Consider the following 21,971-nt stretch of genomic DNA (forward strand, 5'->3'; position numbering starts at 1 on the left):
AAGGTAACCGAAGGTGGATAAGTGAACAGAGGTTTATTTAGGTCATAGTTGTGGGTCTGAGAGTCTCACGGCTCCTGTCTGCTCAGACTCTCATGAAATCCTTTCGTTCTACCTCATAGTTCAGCAGGGCAGGTGCTGTTATTGTGGGAGTTCCTGTGAGAGGGCAGGCTGTGTGTAAGGAACAGGGATTCAGGGGAGCTGGCAGGTTCCTTCACAACAAACCATCTGTGGGAGTTGATCCAGTCCCATGAGATCAGCATTGATCCCCTCAAAGATCACCTCTGTGATTCCAGTTCTCTTCTGGGGTCTACCATGTCACCTTAATGCCACCAAGCTCACACCATGTGGGCCCTGGAGGACACACTCGAGTCATACCTAGCTACTATGTTTGTTTTGAATTCCCTAAGTGGTCTGGGGGCTTCTAGGGATGAGTGGACCCCACTTTGAGAACCACTAGTTTAGTGGGTGCCAGGGTTCTGTCTCCCACCAAGATGGCTCAGTTCTTCAGTGTGTACAGGCGAGACTTCTGGTGAGAGGGAGGTGACTTTCCCTTAAGGGCGTTGCTGAAGACTTCTTTGGAATTGTTTGGGGAAATGAGCTTTCTTGCTTTTGTGATATCTGAGTTCCGTAAAGTGCATCAAATACTGATTACTGTAGAATTTCCTGTTTCCTGGAGGGAGTTTGGCATTTTGGTAACACTTGCTGGGTATCCCTCAGTTTTTACTAGTAAGTCATGGGTGAGGTAAATGTGTCTCTTTGGGAAAGGTGACCACTGCTGTCCTCCCTGTTTGCAGGCATGCCCTGCGCAGTCATTTCCATGAGGCCAGAACACAACAAATTAGTTCTCCCTATTGCAGCCCAGGCTACTGCCTGCCCCTGAGTGGGTTTTGGAAATGCTTAGATATCCTGAAGGAAAACTTAGAGGTGGATTTTGTCTCTTGGCAGCCCTCCCATGCCCACTGCCCTTTGGGTAGTAGCAGGAAGCCCCATTTCTTCAGCACATAGGAGGGGGATAGTCTACCTGACTTTATTGGTCCCTTCTTTTTCAGTAGGCAAATCTTGATCGTTAAGGAGATACAGGCAGCTGAGTTAGGGTCTCCATAACCACCACAGTTGAATAAAGAATGACTTTGGCCATTCCTGATCGACTACCAGGAGTGAGAGTGGCCTACTGACTGTCATGGTTCTGTGACGTGCATGCTCTGTATTTGGGCTCTATCTTCTCTATCCATGGTAATGAGAAGGACGGGCTGCAAGCCCCTCCTCTCTCATCCCAAATGTGGACCAAATGTGTTTTGGATTTAGAATATTTATATTTCAGAAGGTTATCATAGTGCATATGTCACATAGCACGTAAGTTCATGAGCAAAACCAAGCATCTTTAGAGCTAAACATGAGGATATCAATCCTTTGAAAACTTGATAGCCACATCCCTAACAGATGAGAACAGCTCATCGCAGGATTGCTTTCAAAATGGCAGGTAAGGTGCTGTGGACAGCTTGCATTACTGGTGAGGATGTGACGGATAGAGAAGTAAAATCGCTTCCACAGATGACTCAGCCGTAGGTGAGGAGACAATAAGGAGAGACTCATGATGCGTCTGGTGCCACCTGAAGTGCTCTGGGGAAGGAAAGAGTGAGAGAAAACCGCAAGGGTGCTCAGGAATCTGTTCAGGAAGGTGCATTGCAGTGCCAGCTTTGGGGGGCACCTTCCGGAGTACATTAAGGGAAGGAGTCAGTCCCCTCAGGACTCAGAGAGCTATACAGAAAAGGAGGCAGGAAGAGTGGAAAACCTGAAGGGGATGGAGGACACCAAGGAAGCAAGGCCTTGTAAACACACCCATATGGTGCACACAGGAACTTAAGGACACTGAGGCAGCGTGCACAGGGCCTGCACAGGTCTGCCCCAGATGGCTTTCTAAAGCCAAAAGGAGAAGAGGACACAGTTCCCATCTCCTAACTGTTACTCTGGTGAAAAGTATTTTTCTCCAAGGCAGTCTCACTGGGGAAACAAACCACTCTCAAGGGTAGGCTGCATGCCCTGCAGTAGATGGTTAGCAGAACAAAATCAAGGGCATCCTTGGGAGGTCTTTATTTCATATCAAGTTAGTGCTTTTTCTCTCTTCTCTTCCCCTTCCTTCCTTCCTTCCTTCCTTCCTTCCTTCCTTCCCTTTCCTTCTTCCTTCGTTTCCCCCTCTTTCTTTCTTCCTTCCTTCCTTTCTTCCTTCCTTCCTCCCTCCCTCCCTCCCTCCCTCCCTCCCTCCTTCCCCCCCCCTCTCTCTCTCTCTCTCTCTCTCTCTCTCTTTCTTTCTTTCTTTCTCCCTTCCATGCATATTATTCTGTTTCCTGGGATCCCTATGTGTACGACACCGTGTGTCTCTATCTCTATGCACTTGCTATGCTTTTTCTTTGGCTCTTGTTTGGTTGTTTTTTGTCCACTCTGGTTTGTTTGTTTTATTTTATCTCATTATTATTCCTTAGATGCCTGTTTATTTCCAAGGAGAGACAGAAAGGGTGTGAATCTGGGTGGGAGGGAAGGTAGGAGAGCTGGAGAAGTAGGGGGAGAGGAAACTAATCAGAATATATTGTATGAAAAAATCATTTCAATAAAAGAAAGAAAAAGAAGGTTGGGGTGGGGATAGACCTTCCTGGGGATTAGAGGAAGTACTTTTTCCAACTCTTCTAGTTAAGGATGCTCTCTGTCTCTTTCCTACCGCTTCAGGACTCTTTCCGCAAACGCTCTCTGCGACGGTCCTCGACTTTGAGCAGGAAGCTCCAAGCCCCAGAGGAGAGCCAGCAGCAGTCCGAGCCATTTGTTCACACCCCAGTCTGTCCAGGACCACAGGAGGTCTCTGCTTCTAGCAGTGACTCCTTCTCCAGGAGTCCTCTGGGTCAGCTGAATGAACTGTCTATAGAGAAGCCAAATGCTACTCCTAGCAGCCAAGGGCCGTGCCAGAGGGACAGGCCCAGGCTAAGAAGTATTTCAGAGGACAGCCCACTGGGGTACAGCCACACAGAAATCATCACGACACCTTTGAGGCTGGACTTGCCTGACGGGAATTCCAGGATGCCCCAGGAACGGCTAGAAAGAGCATTCAAGCGGCAAGGCGGCCAGCCCCCGTCTCTCAGGTGAGCATGGAGAGCCAAGGTGGGGTTTTCCAAGCCAAGCACCACTTGGCACACATGGTTCAGCCTCTTGTGGCATTCATGGGGCTCTCTTGGTCTCTTGTGCTGTCACTGCAAGCCGGTGAGGCAGGCAGGACCAGAGGATTATAATCAACCAGGAAAAAATGGAGCCAGAGGTCACACCTTCCAAAGTTCAGAGGGAAGCCTTCTTTACCCCTTCTGTTCTTCTCTGGGCGTAGAAGACTTTAGTTGATGTCCATAAGCACAACTGGAGTGGTACACTTGGCTGATGTGAATTTGAGGAGTTCCCTGCATTCGAGAATCACCCCAAAGACTTTGTGGGCGCTCCATTTTTGACCCCTCTTTTTACTTCCATTCTTTCATAATAGGCCACTGGGGATTGCTGCAGTAATCAATTTTTGACTGCTCATCCAGTCCTACCCTGGGAACGAGCCTCTTGGCTATGATAGCACAGGATTTAATTTATTAACATCTCATTTAGGACTTTAGTGCATAGATTCATGGAGGAGATTGGCTGGTGGGTTTTCCTGTTGCCACTCCCTGGTTGGATGCTGGCCCCTTCCCCTCTCCTAAAAAGTGAGTGCTATCCTAAATAGTGATGCTAATCTCTGTCAATACATGGTAGAGTTTAGCCGGAAGGACTACTAAAGAGTTTTAAGTTATATCTTCAGTCAAAATGCTTTTAATGTCAGTTGGGCTTATATTTTTCAAGGACTTTGACAGTTTTCTCTGTATTTAGATTATTAGTATAAATTACACAGTTAAAAAATGCTTTCTTCACTTTCAAGGTTGTAAGATCCACAGTGATGTCTCTGCTTCATTCCTGAAATTATTAATTAGTTGTCATCAAAGTGTTAGTAATTTGTTCTTACCATCTAGTGCACTTGAGTGTCTGTGCATTCACGCCCATTCGTCTTATTTATTTAGTCTTATATTTTTTCTAGGAATCCCTTTTGGCTTTATGTGTGTCTTTTCAGTACTTTGGGCCATTTTTAATTATTTCATTTATCGTACTCCCTTTTGGTTTGATGTGGGACTGCTTTCTAGTTTGTTTTTGTGGCTCTTTGACGCTTGCTTCTCAGCTGTCTTCGTCTGTGACTCTGTTGTTTGGTGGCCTCCTCCCATGACCTTAGGCTTTCTTCCTGTTGGCGGCAAGTCAGTCAGTTTGCAGGTTGCTTTGTGCTCTTCTGAGGGTGCCGCATTGACTTCCTCCCGGCTCCTTTAGGGTATTTTTCTCTTTGGCTTCCAACACTGGGGCTTGCCACACCCCAGGGTAGTTTTCATTCTTTTGGGGATACATCAACTTTTCTGAAAAAGAGGATTTATACTTTTCATCAGTTTTGGAAAAATATCATCTGTTAACCTTTGGAGTGCTGTTTTTGTTTCACTCCTTTTCTTCCTTTTCTTTTTTTCTTTTTCCTTGTTTCCCTTTTTGGCCTGGGACTCTGCTTACCCGGATGGACTGTTCCCTGCGTTGTGTAGTATGGCTTTTAAATATCTTTATGTATTTTCTCTGTCATTCTCGATGTGTATTTCCACATGGATATTTTTTCTTTTTCTTTTGCAATGAGATCTCACAGTTTCAAATGCCTGGGCTACCAGTGCTGGGACTGTAGGAGGAGTGCACCACTGCCTCCTGTCTTTAGTTCATGTTCTTTTCTCTTTTGTCACATCTAATATGCTATGTAAACTTACGTAGTAGCTTCTTAATTTCCATTATTTTTATATTTTAGAATTTTTATTCACTAACAAAACAGATTCTCCTCCTTATTTTCAGGGATGAGATTCCTCATGGTTTTGAAGTCACCGCGTCATGACTCCAGTGGGTGAATCACCCCTGGGTCTGCTGCTACTGTCTAGTTTTCCATTGAATTTTAGTCCTTTTTTTGTCCTCTTTCCGCTCATTTTTGGTTATTTTGACTGGACCTTAGTCATCGTGTGCGGATATACTGGGTCTGGCTGAGAGAGAGAGCCACCATGCAGGCCTGCAGGGGAGTCCCCGTCTCCTTCTACCTTGATTTTGTGTACTAAGTCTTGTTTGGCATGTGCTTTACATTTAAAAATTCTTACTCAATTCCTTCTTGATTTTATGTTTCAGTAATATTTGGTGCTGTTTCTGTACACACAGCCTTCACTCTCCTGTTTATGTATTTGGTTGCTTCTTCTTGGGGTGGAAAGAGCTCTTTTCACTTCTGTCTTTGTAAAGGGAGAAGGTTTCTTCCGGGCCATCCTGTCTGTGGTTTCCTTATACCCTGGCTTGTGGCGTCACCTTTGCTCCTCACTGAGGTCTTGTTCTGGCAGGGTAGAACCTCTTGTCGATTTTTTCCCTCCTTCCCACTGCCTCCCTCCCCCATCCCTCTGTCCTTTGTCCCCTACCCCTATCACTCCCTCTTACCCATCCTTCTGTAGCCTTCCTTCTATCCTGAAGCCACACTTAATGACTCCTGTGGCCTTGTGCTTCTAGCTCTGTTTCTTGCTGGGGTCAGTCTTTCTCCTCCAGAGCTGGTCAGGTCTTCATTCTTTCCACAGGATTTGGTTGTTTCTGTGGTACAACATGTCCACCCACTCCTGTGGAGGGGGCAGTTCCTGTTTCCCATCATCTCACATGGTCCCTCCCTTGTTAGTCCCATGATTTTCTTAGGCTGGCTCCTGGATCATGCCTTTCCTCTTTACCAGCATTTATGATTACCAGAGAGTCTTGGTTATTGTCTATTGTCTGTCTTCTCCACTGAAGGTTATTTTCACAAAGGCAGGGACCTTTTTGTTCCCTGTGTTTCTGACAGCACCCTGTCTGCAGAGAATGATCACTTACCATACTAGCAACTGACTTCAATGGCAGTGCGGAAGTCCGTCCTCTCATGTGGGTCCACACTGTGTAAAGCACTGTTCTAAGTATTCTGGGTAATCATCAAAATATCTGAGGGGATAACCCGTGTCACAGATGAGGAAGCATACTCAGAGGCATTCATTTGCCCACACTTATGCATCCAGTGAGAGCGCAGAGCACATGAATGACTATGTCACATCAGTCCCTGAGTCCAGATCCATCACAGCCTTTGGGTGATGGCTCCCTAGCCTCTAGCACACTGCTGACTGCCAGAGTCTTCTTCATCCTGAGCTGGTCAGTTTACCTCTAGTTCAGTCCACAGTCATTGCCTTGGGTTTCCCTGTTTTGCCAAAGCAGCTTTGTTCTAAAGAAGGGAAATATCAAAACCAGTCCGTGTGCTCACTCTCGTGCTGGGGTGGTGGTCTGGAAGAGTGGCTCTGGTGTGTAGAGTGGGAGGCCTGGTGTCTTCAGTTCTGTTCACTTTTCCCCTGAGCTCTAGTGTTCTGGTTGTAAAGTCATCTTGTTTACACATATTACTGGCTGGAGTCTTGTTTCCCCTTATTGTGTCCCTTGTGGGAATTAGCAGGTATCTGCTGCTTGCAGGGCACTTAGGAGGTATGGCTCTGGAATCTGATGATGTGGGTTGGCAAACCAGCTGCATCTTTCTGTAACCTCTGCCCTCACAATCACCTACTAAGTCTTGGGAGATGGCATGAACTTCATCTTCTAGGAAGAGGAAGTGGGTTAGAATGTTTGGCCCAGCTCCCTGTCTTTCAGTATTTGGCAGAGTGTAATCAGGGGTGTTATGTATTTAATAATGTGGACGTCCATCAGTCAGTCAACATACATCTGTGTGTGTTCTTCCCCGTCTTCCTCCTCCTCTGCCCCCTCACTGTCCTTGTCCCTCTTCTTTCTGGGCACCATATTAAATGCATTACATTTTCCCACTTGTTCTCCATAATGATCCACTGAGGCAGGTATTATTTTTTGATACTGTTTTTAATTCGGAAAGTTTCCATTGATAATATCTCCCCCACCCCTACAAACAACTAGTAGAACAAAAGGCATTGAGCAGACCAGAGCTAGGTACAGCACCTGTGTGACTGTTAAGGCCAAAGGCAGGAAGTCGGAAGTCTTGAGTGCTGGTGGTCCCGAGGAGACAGCCTTCTTTAGTTCACTGTAGGCTGGGGCAAGTTTCCTTGTGTGGTCGCTGGGTGTAGAGGCCACCCCTGGAAGAACTGCTCACTCTCAGAAGGAAGAAGGTTGAGCTTAGGATGTCCCTTTATTTATACAAAGATTAGCCATTAAACAAGTCCTACTTCCTCCTCCTCCTCAGGAGGAATGGAGGAGAGGAGAAGGCCCAGGAGGAGGAGAGCACTGAGCTTTCTCTATAGCATGGACCTTTCTAGATGCACACTGGACCTGGGTTAGGAGGAGGGAGGGATGGTCTGGCAGTGTAGGCACACGTGGGGCTGCATCCATTTCTCATTGCAAGCTTAAGAATCTTGGGTGGAAAACAGAACAGCGTTTCACCACCCAGAGGTCAGATATCTGAGCTGAGTCACACTAATGCTGAACTGTGGGCCGGACTGCTTGCTTCTCTCATCGATTCCAGGGGCTGCTGGCAGTCTGTAGCTGCTGCTCTCTTCTGCCATCTTCAAAGCAGGCCACATTTGCTGAGTCCCTGTCAGGCTGCCACCTCTATGCTTTCTCCTCCTTTGTTCTTCCACAGCCAAGACTCTGCAATGATATGGGCCTCCTGGGGAACCAGGCTGCTCTCCTCAGCTTGAGGTCATGTGGCCAGCCACCACCCACAGCCTTAGTTTGCCGTCGCCGTCTAACATAAGTGTGGCAGGCCTGGGGTTAGTACAGGAGCAGATGTAGAGGAAGGGCTCATAACCAGCAGCATCTTAGTACCTCAGAATTCTGTTTGGTCTCACTACGGTTTTTCATGATTGTCTTCTGTCCTCAGTCTGTCTGTCTATACCACCCAGGAGTTGGTGTTTTCACTTTTTCAAGGCATTTTCCTGTGTTGATCCTTTCCTTTAAGAAAACCAAAACCAAACCAAACCTGGGCTTTGTATGAGCAGGGTCACAGGAAACCCCATAGCTACAGCCATTGATCCCCGCGGTCCACGGCAGGTTCATGGGTTCAGGGAAGGTGGTAATGTCACCAACATGAGTGGATTTCACGTGGATATGTTCTCTGATACAATGTGGAAGTATTAAGGGCTCCACAGAAGAGGAATTGATTTAATAGACCACCGCACCCCAGGTTTTAAATTGGGTATTTAAAAAGGCAGAGTATACTAGAGGCTCCTTTGGAACCCGTTTATCCTCTTGTCTTCACTGTCTGTAAGGGTCAGAGGTCCTTAGCCACTAAGATCTTTATGTGGGGATGGGAAACAGCCCAAGTGAATGGAGGGACTCCTCAGGCTGTGTAGGTGGCGCTCAGCCCTTGTACAGTTCCAATACTCACTGCGTGCTGTGGGTGCGTGGCTCTACTCCCCTCCCACAGCTTCCATGGCGCATGCGTGCTGCCCTGTTCTTTATAAGATCTCTCCCTCAATCTTAGACGGACTGGATTTCAGATCCGAGACACAAGGAAACAGGGAAGAGGGTTAGGGAATGGCTATAATCAGGAGAAGCCAGGGAACAACCTGAGGGAAAGCCAGAAGGAAGACAGGGTTAGTCTCTGGGAGCAAATAGGAGATCGGGCCCTGCGGGACAGGCTATACTGGGAGGAGGGGAGAAAGTGACATCCAGGACTTATTGTAGGGCCATGGTGGCCACTGAAAATTCTTGTTCTTAAAGAAATGCCTAAAGGTCGTACTGAGCCCCCGAAGGCTGGGCCTCGGGGGTTGAGAATTGTTAAGGTTGTTAGCATGAAAGGCAAGGGGCAGGCGGTTAGGATGTCTGTTTGCCATAGTCTAGAAGAGAGTGAATGGTGACTTTCCTAAATCAGAGTGGTGACAGCGCAGGTGCATCTCTCTCTCTCTCTCTCTCTCTCTCTCTCTCTCTCTCTCTCTCTCTCTCTCTGTGTGTCTCTCTGGGTGTGTGTGCGCGCGCGCGCGCGATGCACGTGTGTGTGCATTTGTGTTTAGGATTTCTTCACAGATTACATCTTTTATGTTAGAGAAGAGGGAGGAAAGATGACTTGAGGCATCAGCTCCAGAAGGGGTTGTCTTTTCTGAAACAAGGAAGATGGGAAGAAGCAGGTTTTGGTTAAGGTATCACCACCATCTGAATAGCTGGTTCAGCGTGTGTCTTTCTCCCAGGTGGCTTCCCATACACAGGTCAAGGACCATGTTCTTGGAGTCATAACTGTGTGCAGAGTTGTCCTGTGGCTCTCATTGCAGGTGTCATTGCTGTTGTGAGTGGCTGCGGTGAGGGGGGACCAGGGCAGAGGACAGAGTCAGCAAGGACATGGGGTCTTAGCTTGATCCCGTAGAGGGATGTGGAGTCTGCTTTGGAATCCTTGTCAGTCATGGCTGTGGGCTACCCGTCCTGGGCCTGACTGGGCCGTGAGCTGCCTCCTTGGTGAATTATCTCAAAGTGCTGAAGCGGTGAGCCCTCGGAGGCTGGTGGGACAGCAGATGGAATGGATGCCTCCAGAGTGAGGCATTTTGGGGAGCACTGGGGCTAACAGTTCTCAGAAGTTCCAGACGCTCATCCTCAGGGTGTTAAATATACAGTGAACACATTGCGGACCCTGTTTGAGGGTAGGTGTCCTGGAGGGAGTGGCCAAGCAGGGCTTTTTCTCAGAGGAAGTACAACTCCAGCCGGCAAAACTGGAAGAAGCCGTGTCCAAGCTTAGCTTCTCTCAGCAGGGCACCAGTGACTTTTTTTTACAAGAGCACCCCTGTGGCTATGTTCTCTTCTACCAATAAGACAAGTCTCTTGAATCCTTCTTGGTACTCCAGCCCTGCCAGGCACTAGAGATACCAAAAGGTAAATCATATGCCTTCCTTTGTGAGCCAGAATCCATTCTGGACACTAAAGCACAGCCATGTTCAGAAGTAGGAGAGCAAAGCACAGTGAGCAGGAGCTGTGCGGTGGACAGAAGAGGAGGAGGCCTGGTTTAGAGTGGTGTGTTCAGTGCAGGGGACTTTGGCTTCACAGGGAACAGCCACACTAGGCCCCCAGACCTGGGCCAGGCTGACCTGCCTTCTTCTGCTGGAACAGCTCCTTCAGACACCCAGGGCCCTTGCCCAGCCTTCGTCCAGGCCAGCGGTTGGTTGAGGAGACTGCTCCTGACTCTGGTAGAATCTTTCAGGTTCTAGAGAATGGACACTAGGTGGCAGCGTAACTTTGTCCATCTTTGGGACTTGTAGTTGTCCACTTATGTACATTCAGCAGTACTCATTAAAATCCCTCTCCCTCTCCCTCTCCCTCTCCCTCTCCCTCTTCCCCTCCCTCCTCCCTCCTCTCTCTCTCTCTCTCTCCCCCCTCTCTCCCTCCCTCCCTCTCTCCCTCCCCATCTCTTTCTCACCATTCGTCTCTCAATTCCAAGCCCCCCACCCCCACCCCCAGTCACTTCCTGGAGTCCCCAGACCAGGAGCAGAGGCTTCAGACCCACAGACGCCTGTCCACATACCGAGTTAGAGGGACTTCTACCAGCTGAGGCTTGGCTGTCACTTAGGAGAGCATGTGGCATCTGCAGTTTATTGACTGTTCCCCTCACCCAAGCATCCTGACTCTGACAATCTGTACACCACATGGGACTAGTAGTGGGTAGAATTTTCGTCTTAATAGGTCTATGCATCGTTTGGTCTTTGTGTAAGACCCTGGAGACTCAAATTTGCCTGCTCTTTGAGACCTACACAACACCCAGATGGCCCCCTGCCCTCTGGCCCGCCCACAGGACCAGGTGGCCTCTTGGAGCTCAGCCTTGCTTCATATTCTGACCTGCAGAGCTGTCTTGTGTGGCCCACTACCTCCTCTGGTCTCAGACTGGGTCAGGGTTGACCTTGTGTATGTTCTCCAAATGTAGCCCACCACTCTTCCTTCTCCTTCCAAGGCTGACACTGGTGATCGAATGCCATGTGGCTGTGGTGCACATCACAGGCCCCACTCTGTCTCCAGGAAGGGCATGGTGTCACTGCAGCCCTCGGGCACAGGATCAAGGATCTCATGTCACTGTATAGTGTATCCTTCAGGGGAAAGAGGCTTCCCATGATGCAGATTTCTCTTGAGACCAAGAAAGTGTGTCCAAAGGGCTGTTGCCCACGTGTCTCCTCTTTCTGTCCATCGGTGGACATGGTCAGGGTCCTGAGATCCTTGTCAACTCTGTTGTCGTCTTGAGTCCTAGTGTGCAAAGCAGGAGGGTATCCCCTGTAGACGAGGTGCTGCTGCCTGGTGGGTTCTCTCTGGTCGTGAGCTCAGAGATCATCTGGAGATTCTTGTGGGAATGAATGGGAAGGGTGGCTGTCCAGAGCCTCCATCCTCGGTGCCTTTTCTGATTCTGAGAATCCAGTCTGCTGGGCTCCCAGATAGCTTCCCACAGGTCCCAGGGTATCGGAACCCCAGCAGAGGCCCACATAGAGATGGGGCTAAGCCTGCTTCACATTCTGGGGATGAGGGTAAGGGTAAGGCAAGGAAAGTGTCTAGGATGCAGACCTTATGGAGCTGTCACCGTCAAGGCTGCTGGATAACAACAGGGTGGCACCCAGAGGGCCTGGCCCTTGACATTCACACTCAGCCTTTCTGTGTTTCTCGCCATCACTGGCCTGCCTAGAAGAATCTGCACACTTCTCTTTGGCTCTCCCAATGTTACGGCAACTTTTTGTACAGGTGGAGTAATAATGTGATACTTCATCCTTACTTTGGACTCCTTAGGGGCTGCGATGGCCCCTATTTCCTAGTCCTTACCCATTTCTGTTTTTGAGGCCAGCAATTTAAAAGTGGAAGGGAGGAGGTAACCATACCGATGAGTGCCGTGAATAACCCTGAAAACCATGAGGAGAACGCATCTAATTCAAACGCTCTTTGTTTTCTTATTAATTTTTTCCATGTGAAAAGGTTTAATGAGAGAAGAAGAGTATAAGAGGAGAGGAGTAAAGGCCGGCCATGAGCACATGGAGGGAAGTGGGGAGGGGAATGGGGAGAGAAGGACAAAAGGGAAGAGGGTAAGAGCAAGGATCAAGAGAAGAGGTGCTTTTCTTATTGACTTTCATTAATTCATACATTTATTTTTTTACACATTCATCCTAACTGCTAAACTTTCATGTAACCAATAAATACAATCTAACCAAGCCAGTCAACTAACTAGCCCAACCAACCAACCCAACTAACCTGACTAACCTACCAAACCAACCAAACTACACACTGAGCCATCCAATCTAGCTAACCAGGCCAATTGGAACAACCAAGCCAAACTGTATTCTCGGTGTTCATCGCCCGAGTGCTACCTTCTTCAGCACGCCTTTTCTGATTGGCTCCTGCTCCTACGCTTGGGCCTATCTCCTCTTTCATGCACACCACCCTAGGCAGGGTTGATAGACTGCCATTCCTCCTGTTGTCCGAGCTCAGGAGTGATCTGTCTTTAATCCCACCTCATTCTGTACTGCTCTACCTGTTCCAATAAGTAACAGTAGAGGTTAATTAGTGGCTTTACTGGGGGGGGGGTGCTGCAAGTGTGTGTGTGTGTGTGTGTGTGTGTGTGTCTGTCTGTCTGTCTGTCTGTCTGTCTGTCTGTCTGTCTGTTTTGTGTGTGCATGCAGGTATGTCCGTGTTTGTAGTGTGAGGTTTTCTCTCATAGGAGAGTGGGTCATCCCAGACAGGAATAGTTATTTAATAACACAGTCTCTCTCAGGGTTGAGCGATGGGGCTGTATCCAACTGTGCTGTCTGGAGGCATTTCTGATGCTGGTAGAGCTATGCTGGGCCTGTGTCCTTATCCCCTCTAAGGACTGGGATTTAAATAAGAGAGCATCCTCTTTTTTCCTATTCTGAGTCTCCCCAGGGAGTGAATGCTTAGGGACCGGGGTGGAGAAAGCTTGAGTCAAATCTCATTCGTCCTGTGGGAATGGACCCCTTTCCTCCTGACTCCTTGGTTGATTTCCCCTGATAGCAGCCAAGTGGCAAAATTCTGCTGTGCCACCTTTTTAGGGATGGCACTCCCACCCTGGAAAGAAGGCCTTTGAGGCTGAGTTCATCAAATCAAAGTGATGGCCGCCAGGGCAGCTTCCTGTATAGTCAGATTCCATGTGTGCACCTCATTCCAGAAAATTCTACTTTGTTTTCTCTGTTCATTCCATGAGAAGTTACTAAAGCCATGGGATTTCTTTCATTTCCTGTTGAAGACAGTTTCGGAGCCATGGGTCCCTTAGAAGCAGAGTCTTTCCTGATGAGTAAACAGTTTTTGATCTCAATATAAATCCATGGTAGTTAATTTTGTTCAGTGCAGCAGAGCATTTGCCGAGTGTCTCTTGCTGTTAAAGTGGTTTGAGGAGAGCAGTGTTGAAGAGGGATCCTGCCTTCAAGAGGCTGAGACCCCCATACACAGATGTTTGACAGGACTGAGGGGGTTCAACAAAGACAAGTGAAAAGAGCATGACAGAAGGCTATTCAAAGTCTGGATCGTGTCAGGGTTAATGAAGCTGTGACATTTCTGAGTACTCATTATTAAACAGGCCCTATTGCTTTAGATGAATTTTAATCCTGGTGGTATTTAATCCTGGCGGCAACACTAGGAGAGCTACTGGACTAATTTTACAGGTGGAAAAATTCAAGGTACAGAATGACCAAACTGTGTGGATCTGTGGTAAGCAGCCTGTCTTAGTTACTAGTGCTAAGGCACCATGAACAAAAACATCTTGGAGAGTAAAAGGTTTATGGGCTCAGGCTTCCAGATCACAGTTCATCACTGAATGAAGTCAGGACAGGAACTCAAACAGGAACCTGGAGGCAGGAGCTGTTGCCGAGGCCATGGAGGGGTGCTGCTTACTGACTTGCTCCCCGTGGCTTGTTCAGCCTGCTTTCTTATAGCATCCAGGACCAACAGCCCAGGGATGGCCCTACCCAGAGTGGACTTGCCCCCTGACACCCATTAGCCACCAATTAAGAAAATACCCCAATTCTGGTCTTATGGAGGCAATTTCTTTTCAGTTAACACACCCTTCTCTCCAATGACTTTAGCCAGTGTCAAGTTGACATTAAACCAGCTGATACATCCTCATTGTCTCCTGCCCAGGCTAAGGAAGAAGGCTTCTGAGGAGCTGGCATTGTAAGGGTTCCCAGAGAGTAGGTGATTCCATGCTGAGGAGATGGCATGAACAGAAGAAAGGGGCAGAGGGGTTGACTAGGGTATTGGGTGTTTAGGACCAGGAGGAGAGGGGACTGGTGGGCTGGACAGATGACTTGAAAGCCGGGCTTTCTTTTCTAGGCAATAAAAAGAAATGAATTTCAAGTAGTTTGGGTGGCCTAGCGATTTCTTAAATCAATGATGGTTAATTATATAGGAATGTGGAGTACAATGTGGTGTTCTGACACATGTATAAATTGTGAAAATGATTAAATCAAATTAGTATTTTTGTCTCCTTAAACATTTAACATCTTTTGATTAGTGCATAATAATTGTATATATTTTGGGGTACAGTGTGATATTTTGATGCATACATGTACTGAACAAATTGGGGTAACTAACATTTTCACCTCTTCATCCTTTGTGTGTGGAAACTTGAACCTCTTACCAGGTAGAGGCATGCTTTAGGAAGCTTAGTCTAGGGCAGTACTGAACAAAGTGACAGAGGGGCTGGGAGCTGGGTTTCCAGGAAGAAGAAACCTCAGGATGTGGACAACAAGAAAGGTTGAGAGCTGGAGGAGGGAGGCTGCAAGTATATACTGTGGTTTGGATTAAGAAGAAGAAGATGGGTGTTTCTGGACAGGGCACCTTTGCTTCCATATTTCAGGGAAGGCAGAACACAGATCTTGTGCCCAGCTTGGGGAGAGAGGGTCATTAGGCGGTACCAGCATGGCTCTGGCTGGTGAAGTTCTTGGAGGGTTCACATTTCCAAGAGTGACTGATAAAGATGCCAAGGCCAGAATCTTGCAGCAGGAGACCCGCCTGCTTGGCTGGCATGGAGCAAGAGAAAGGAGCACAGAAGGAAGGCTGGGGCGTCTGATCCAGCCCTGCTGGGGCAGAGATGGTCTCTAGGAGGCAGAGGCTGGTCGTTTGGGGAAGGTGGGATGTTGCTGAATCTGGTGGCAGGATGGAGTGGAGGGACTTATCAGTGGCTTCAGAGAGCATTCTGGGTAGAAGATGGCTGGGGGTAGAAGGTGGATTGCATGGCATTGAGGAACAGGAGGGTAAGGACACCCAGTGATCCAGGATCCCTGCTCAAAGGGCCTTCATCTAGAAGAGAAGCCTATGGTATGGGGTGGCAGTGGGAGGTTTTGGCAAATTAAAGAGTAGGGAGCTGGCTTTCAAATTAGGAAAGATGGGAGCATATTTGCAAACCAAGGCCTGTGTTGCAGCTGCAGAGAGCAGAAATACATCATTCTCAGAGCCTGGGGGAGTCTGGGTGTGTGCTAGGGTTGGGTCTGCTGGGAGTGGGGGTTGGGGGACAGTACCAACAACAGCCAATTCATTTTCTGCCATGTTCCACGATGGAAACTGATGTCTGTCATGACGGCCCCAGGCATTGCAAGTTCCCAAAGTGCCTTTTAAGTCCCCAGTGAAAGGGCTGATTCTGCTCAGCAGAGCTTGTGAGCTACTTGATTTCAATGGAGCAGGGATGGAAGATTCTCTGTAGATGCAAAGATGGGCACCCAAGCTCTGGGCTTTGAAACCTATGTATCCTCTAGCCCCTCCTCCAGGCCACATACAAAAGCTGCATACAGAAGGTGGTAGGCAGCAACTGAGTACCCTCTCCACACACCCCTCCATGACAGAGTGTAAAAGTCAACAAACCTGGGATGCATTTGTGGGTGAATGGTATTGCCAAATTCCTTCCCAAGGGATGATATAAGCAATGTCTTCCCCTCCTCCTAAGGTCCCCATGAGAGTTTGAGACATAATTCTACCAAACTTTACTTTGGGGAATGTCCTAGTTAGCGTTTTACTGCTGTGAACAGACATCATAACCAAGGTAACTCTTTGTTTTTTGTTTTTTTTTTTTCTTTTCTTTTCTTTTTTTCGGAGCTGAGGACTGAACCCAGGGCCTTGCACTTGCTAGGCAAGCGCTCTACCACTGAGCTAAATCCCCAACCCTTTTTGATTGTTTGTTTGTTTTTTTTTCTTTTCAACCAAGGTAACTCTTATAAGGACAACATTTAATTGGCGCTGGCTTACAGGTTCAGAGGTTCAGTCCACTATCATCAAGGCAGGAACATGGCAGCATCCAGGCAGGCATGGTGCAGGAGGAGCTGAGAGTTCTACATCTGAAGGCTGCTAGTGGAAGACTGACTTCCAGGCAGCTAGAATGAGGATCTCAAGCCCATGCCCACAGTGATGCACCTATTCCTACAAGGCTACCCCCCCACCCCCAAATAGTGCCACTCCTGGGCTAAGCATTCAAATCCTGCCATTTCACTCCCTGGCCCCCAAAGGCTTGTTCAAATACACGAGTCTATGGGGGCCATACCTGGGTATAGCATAATTAAAAACGTTCATTTAGTCCAACTTCCAAAGTCCCTGTCGTCTGTAGCAGTCTCAGCAATGTTAAAAGTCCGGAGTTCAAAGTCTCTTCTGAGACCCATCCAATCACTTACCTGTAATCCCCGAATCAAAACAGGAAACCAGCTGGGCAAACTCCAAACTCAGTATCTCCGTGTCTGATGTCAAAGCAGTTTTCAGTTCTCCAGCTCCTTTTTCATCTTTGTTGATGGCAACAAAGTTCTTTTGCAAGAGGGCAGAGATGAACTTCCCAAGATGGTGGAAGTTTGGCTGGAGGGACAGCACCCATGACAAGGGACTTGTTTCATGGGGAAGCGTTGCCTCCCTCTGCCATGAAGGTCAAAGGGAAAGGAGCCCCTTCACCTGAAAAGACTGAAGGTTGGGATGGGTGTTACTGTTTCCTTCTTTCCTGCAGTTCTTAGGGCTGACACATTGAGTTGCCCCACCTGGGCCTACGTGATTGTGGCCCTCCATCTCCTCTCTGGTGCTTCTGTAGGCAAGTGTGAAGGCTGATTGGAGGAGCGTTCTTTTTTATTTTTTCCTTTCAGGGCCTTGGGCTTGCTAGACAAGCGCTCTACCACTGAGCTAAATCCCCAACCCCGGGAGGAGCATTCTTACAATATGGCTCCCTGTGGCCCCAGCATCACTTTGTTTAAATTCTCTCTCTCTCTCTCTCTCTCTCTCTCTCTCTCTCTCTCTCCACTTAAAATTTCCTTTCAGTGAAAAGAAAGCACACAACCGAGGGCCCCAAGAGCATCAGTGGTGGGAACCAGGCCAAGCATTCAGCCCCTACAAGAGATCTAGAGTCAAGGTTCAGTATTCCACACCCACCTGCATAGAGCATCGAAAGAGCTGCTGTGCAAAGGGCACGTGACAGGTGTCCAGGAACCAGCCCTAAGCTGCCAAGGAAATCTACCCACACCATAGGCCTCTACAGCCCCAGCCACCCCTGCGCCCCAACAAAGCTTCCCAATAGGTCTCAAGTCACTTTCTATCCTAGATGTGAGCAATTAGCCACCCTTAAAAGCTCTAGGAGGGAATGGAGAAAAGTTGAACATAACCCATTTTAGTTAAAAACAAAAGCATAGCTAGCTCATTTAATATTCAGCAGAGTCATTACAACTGCTCTCTTCTTCCTCTTTTGGAAGAAAATGACTCCAAAGGGAATGGGTCCTAAATGTGGGAGTCTGGGAGTACTTAGACAAGGATCCTGGCTTTAAAGTGTCATCATATAAATGAAGCCACATAGAGTTCTCAGGGGAGTGATGCTGTTTTAGGAGAGGCAGGCTGAAGTACTTAGCCGTGGTGTGGCGTGACCTCACAGCTTGCTTTCAAATGCTTCAACAAAACAACCTCCTACCCCTGAAAAGGAATGAGTGTTTGTGTGTCTGCATGTGTGTGTTGATAGAAAAGATCGAATGTGACCTGTCACCCTAAGTGAAGGACACACAGATATGTGACTTGACTTATGTTTTTTCTGTGGAGGAGGATTCGAAGCATGAGGAACAGGTAAGGAAAGTGAGTGGTGGATAGCATGTATCTTCTACCACTGAGGAAAGACCCTGAAAATGGGCGAGGTCATAGTGCTGTGAAATGTTGGAATCAGGGATGGTGATGGCTCAAATTGGGCTAGCCAAGAGATTGAGGGTGCATGCTGACACGACTGAGGATCAGGAGTGGGGCAGCTCCTTTGCTATATGGTGGTGACTGCTAGGAACCGTGGCTGTCACAGAACTGGTAGCTTGTAGCAGCTGCGTGGGTAGCACCTGCCTCTGGGTTGCTCTTTTGAGCACTGGAAAGCTGGCTTCTGTCCTTCCCCCGCTACGCACGTCACCTCCATTGACCTTGCAAGGCTCAGAACCCTCTTCTGACCCCCTGGATGTTTTCTTCAAACCCTGACCCTTTGATTAGCCCTACCTCATGAGGTTCAACGTGACATTTCCTACAGCAGACAGCGTGGCGTGGTACTAGTTGCTTCAAAAGGATTATATTTATTCTGGAAAGAGCTCCAGATACCACTGGTTAAAGCGCTTCCTGCTGACTGTGTTATTGGGGCTATTTCTTGCCTTTATGATTCAGGGACTGTAGTCTAGTCTATGTCTCTGCACAGTGGGCTGCTTCGGATGGCAGAGGGTGAAGGCTGAGAAGTGAGAACTTGGGGGTTTGAGAGATAGGTGTCTGTTTCATTAGATTCAGATCCTTACAACCCAGTAAATGCAGAGTCTTTCAAGAGTGTCATTCTGCTATGACAGAAGTTTTTATTTTTGCTTAATTCTTTTTCTGAGACAGGGTCTCATTATGTAGCTCTGGCTGTCCTGGAACTCACTGTGTAGAACTCAGAGATCCTCTTGCCTCTGCCTTCCACCTGCTGGGATTAAAAGTTTGCACCAGCACACCAGGCCTTGGCAGAAGTTTTACTGTTGAGGTGAAAAGAGATTGTGTTTCTTACGTCATCTCCCCCGTCCACCCACCCACACTTCCTCACAAACTCCCATGAAATCTGTTACCACCAAGGGATCCAGACGGGAAATGTGAAAGTCTGAAATCCCCATGTACTGACTTCTTGAGGCAGTTGTGTGCTCTCCAGCTTTGGGACTCAGAGAAAGTATCAGTTCAGTGGTAAGTACCACTTACCAGACCAACCTTGAATAGCTGATTCCTCTGCCACATCTTAATTTCTCAGTAAGCACTCCATCTGCCAGGCTCCCCACATGTGAACTGCCTGTGTTTAATAGCTGGGGACCTGCTTTAGAGACCAGGGATCAGAGAGGGAGGGGATCCCCAGTTTGGACTCAGGAGTAGTCACACCTCATTTCTAGTGAAAATGGCTGCCAGGAGAGGCACAGGAGGCAGCCTAGCTGGCTCAGTGACACATCTAATTTTAGCCCAGAGTGAGCTGGTTCTAAGTCGGGGCTGGCTTACTCATGAAAATTCTCTGGTTTATGTGTATTAGGTAGTATGGTGCTCAGTCTTACAAGGTTAATGAGCTTGGGACCTCTTCCCTTCCTTCTTCTAAGAAATATTCAGAAAACAGTTTGTCCTCTGTGCTTTAAGAATAGGTCAAAATTTCCTGGAGGTTCTTTTTCCATGATGGGCAGTGTTGGTGGAAAAGGGAGTAACTGAAGGGGCCAGTTTTGGTTTCTCTGCCCAAACTGGGGCAAGATAGAGGCTCCCCTGGGCCTGTGTGCCTAAGGAGACCTCTGGTCATCCACCAGCTATGAGTGGTCATGGACCCTAGGGATTTAAGGAATAGAAAAATTAGGAAAAGATATCAGAGCCAGGCCTTGTGGGGAAATTCTACAATTCCAGCTACTTGAGGGACACATTCAAGGTTTACTTGACTAAAGAATGATCAGTCAAAGCAATGTACTAGACCCTACCTCAAGAAAGGGGTAAGAGGTGGGGTGGGAAGGGGTTTGGAGAAGTAACCCAGTGGCGAAGCTCTTGCTTAGCATGCCTAAGGCTCTGGTTTCAATCCTTATTACCACAAACAAATCCTGGACCCAGGTCACTTTCAGAGACAGATTCAGAATTCCTGGGCCAGAGACGTGCCCTGTTCCGGTGGTCTCTAGAATTCTTCCTTGTTGTTGTTTTTTGTTTTTGTTTTTGTTTTTTTCTTCCTTCATTGTTAAACCAGCTTTATACATGCTGGGCAAGTCTCTACCACTGAGCTTCATTCATGCTGGGTAGGTTCTTGACCACTGAGCTTCCCTTTCACGTTGTTTCAACTTTGAACATTTCGTGGGTGTGGTTGTGTGTACAAAAGCCTAAGGTCAACATTGGATGTCTTCCTCTTTTGCTCCCCACCTTATTTCTTGAGACAGGGTCTCACATTGGTCTAGAACTTGCCAATTTGCCTAGACTGACTGGCAGCGATCCCCCAGAATGTGCCTGGCTGCTTCTCTAGTGCTGGGATTACAGGCACGGGCTCTATGCCCAGCTTGGTACATGGCTGCTGGGGATTGAACTCAGCTCCTCATGGTTGTACAGCAAGTGCTTTACCGACTGAGAAAATCCCTTAGTCCCTTTTTTAAATTCTACTTTTTACTGTTTAGTTAAACTCACTCTGTAGTCTTGGCATACCTGAACTTGTGCTCCCCTGCCTGAGCCTACTGAGTGGCTGAGATTACAAATTTGCATCATTACGCCTAGCTGGTTGGACTTTTTAAAGAGAAGGAATAAAAAAAAATTTCATTTTTCCCATTCTCTAAAATTAACAAATGACCTGGATACATTTGAGGACCCTTTGTAAAGGAGGACTCCTGGAGCTGCATGAACTTAATGGTAAAAGAGACTTTAGTTGAGTTATTATAATTTTTGGATGAAATTAATACCTTCCATACTGTTGAGATAAGTGGTCATCTTGAAGTAAAGGGCCCACATCTCAAGTGACAGGGCTTTGTGAAACATTTTACTGTATGGTTTCTCCTTCGTCTGTGTCACCATGGACCTATGTGTGGGAGATTGGTTTGTAGGGGACAGCTGAAGCCTGAGCCTCAGTGTCCCCATTTGTGAAAATAAGGACTTTGTGAGAATTAGTTTTGAGAGTTGCTCGCAGGTGCCTGGGAAAACAGACAGTGGCTGTCACAAAGGCAAAGCTGGTGTTTAGAACACCTAGACTGTCAGGGAGGGAGATCCGGGCCAGGGCAAATCATCGGAAAGCCACTTGGAGACACAAGTGTCATTTAACAAGAATGACGTTGCTTTCTCATTTGTCTCTTTCTGAATGGTTGGTCCATCTCTGTGGCCCAGACAGTGCTGTTTCATACCTGCCCTTCCCAGATCTTTAATGATTTGATCAGCAGGGAATGGTTGGTGTGTTCAAAATGAAAATACATCATCCTGGAAGTTGTTTTACACTGTCCTTTGGTTTACTCAACCAAACAGAACTAAGTAGACTGAATGTTTGATGGGGCCAAGGAAAGTTGACCTTTCTCCTTGGCATGGAACCCTTCCTTGGATGTATTTGTTGGCCTTCATTGTGCCAACAGTAAGGGTAGGACGACTGTGACAGTAAGGGTAGGACGACTGCCCCAGTGTGGCTTCTACTCACAGCTAAACAAACATCTCCACATAGCTTTCCAGCCACTGTGGAAACCCAGGCCACTTATGCAATGCCTTCCTGGTGGCTTGTGAGAACCTTTTAGAACACGGAGGATGACTTTAGTCTCCCTGTGGCAGGTTCAAGGTTATGGAGACATCCTTGCTGTCCCAGACTCTCATACCATCCTTGGAAGGCAAGTCTGGGAAGCTTTGTGCTAAGAAGTGCCATTTCCATCAAGTCTTCATGCCCCTGGGGAGGTGGAGAAGGAGGAGTGGAGTCCTCACTAGAGGTAACATCAATGGTTGCATTGCCTGGCAGTGCCCTGCTCACTTCTGGA

At 47.8% G+C, this 21,971-nt stretch overlaps 1 protein-coding gene across 5 annotated transcripts in view; it reads left to right on the plus strand.

The window, feature by feature from the left end:
* Mindy4 (MINDY lysine 48 deubiquitinase 4) overlaps nt 1-21,971 on the plus strand; it is a 108,505-nt gene that overhangs the window by 15,314 nt on the left and 71,220 nt on the right. For 3 of the 5 annotated variants that reach the window (XR_005503604.2, XR_005503605.2, XM_039108680.2), the window contains exons 5-6: nt 2,722-3,128; nt 21,772-21,923. Coding sequence is in view for 3 of the 5 variants with exons in the window: in XM_039108680.2 (XP_038964608.1) it covers nt 2,722-3,128; nt 21,772-21,923 (559 nt within the window). In the remaining 2 variants the exon portion in view is untranslated. Of the gene's footprint in view, nt 1-2,721; nt 3,129-17,310; nt 19,837-21,771; nt 21,924-21,971 lie in introns of those variants that run through there. The other 2 variants (XM_063286962.1, XM_231787.10) reach the window with 2 other exon arrangements.

This window comes from Rattus norvegicus, chromosome 4 (assembly GCF_036323735.1).
Source record: "Rattus norvegicus strain BN/NHsdMcwi chromosome 4, GRCr8, whole genome shotgun sequence".
NCBI classification, from domain to species: Eukaryota; Metazoa; Chordata; class Mammalia; order Rodentia; family Muridae; genus Rattus; species Rattus norvegicus.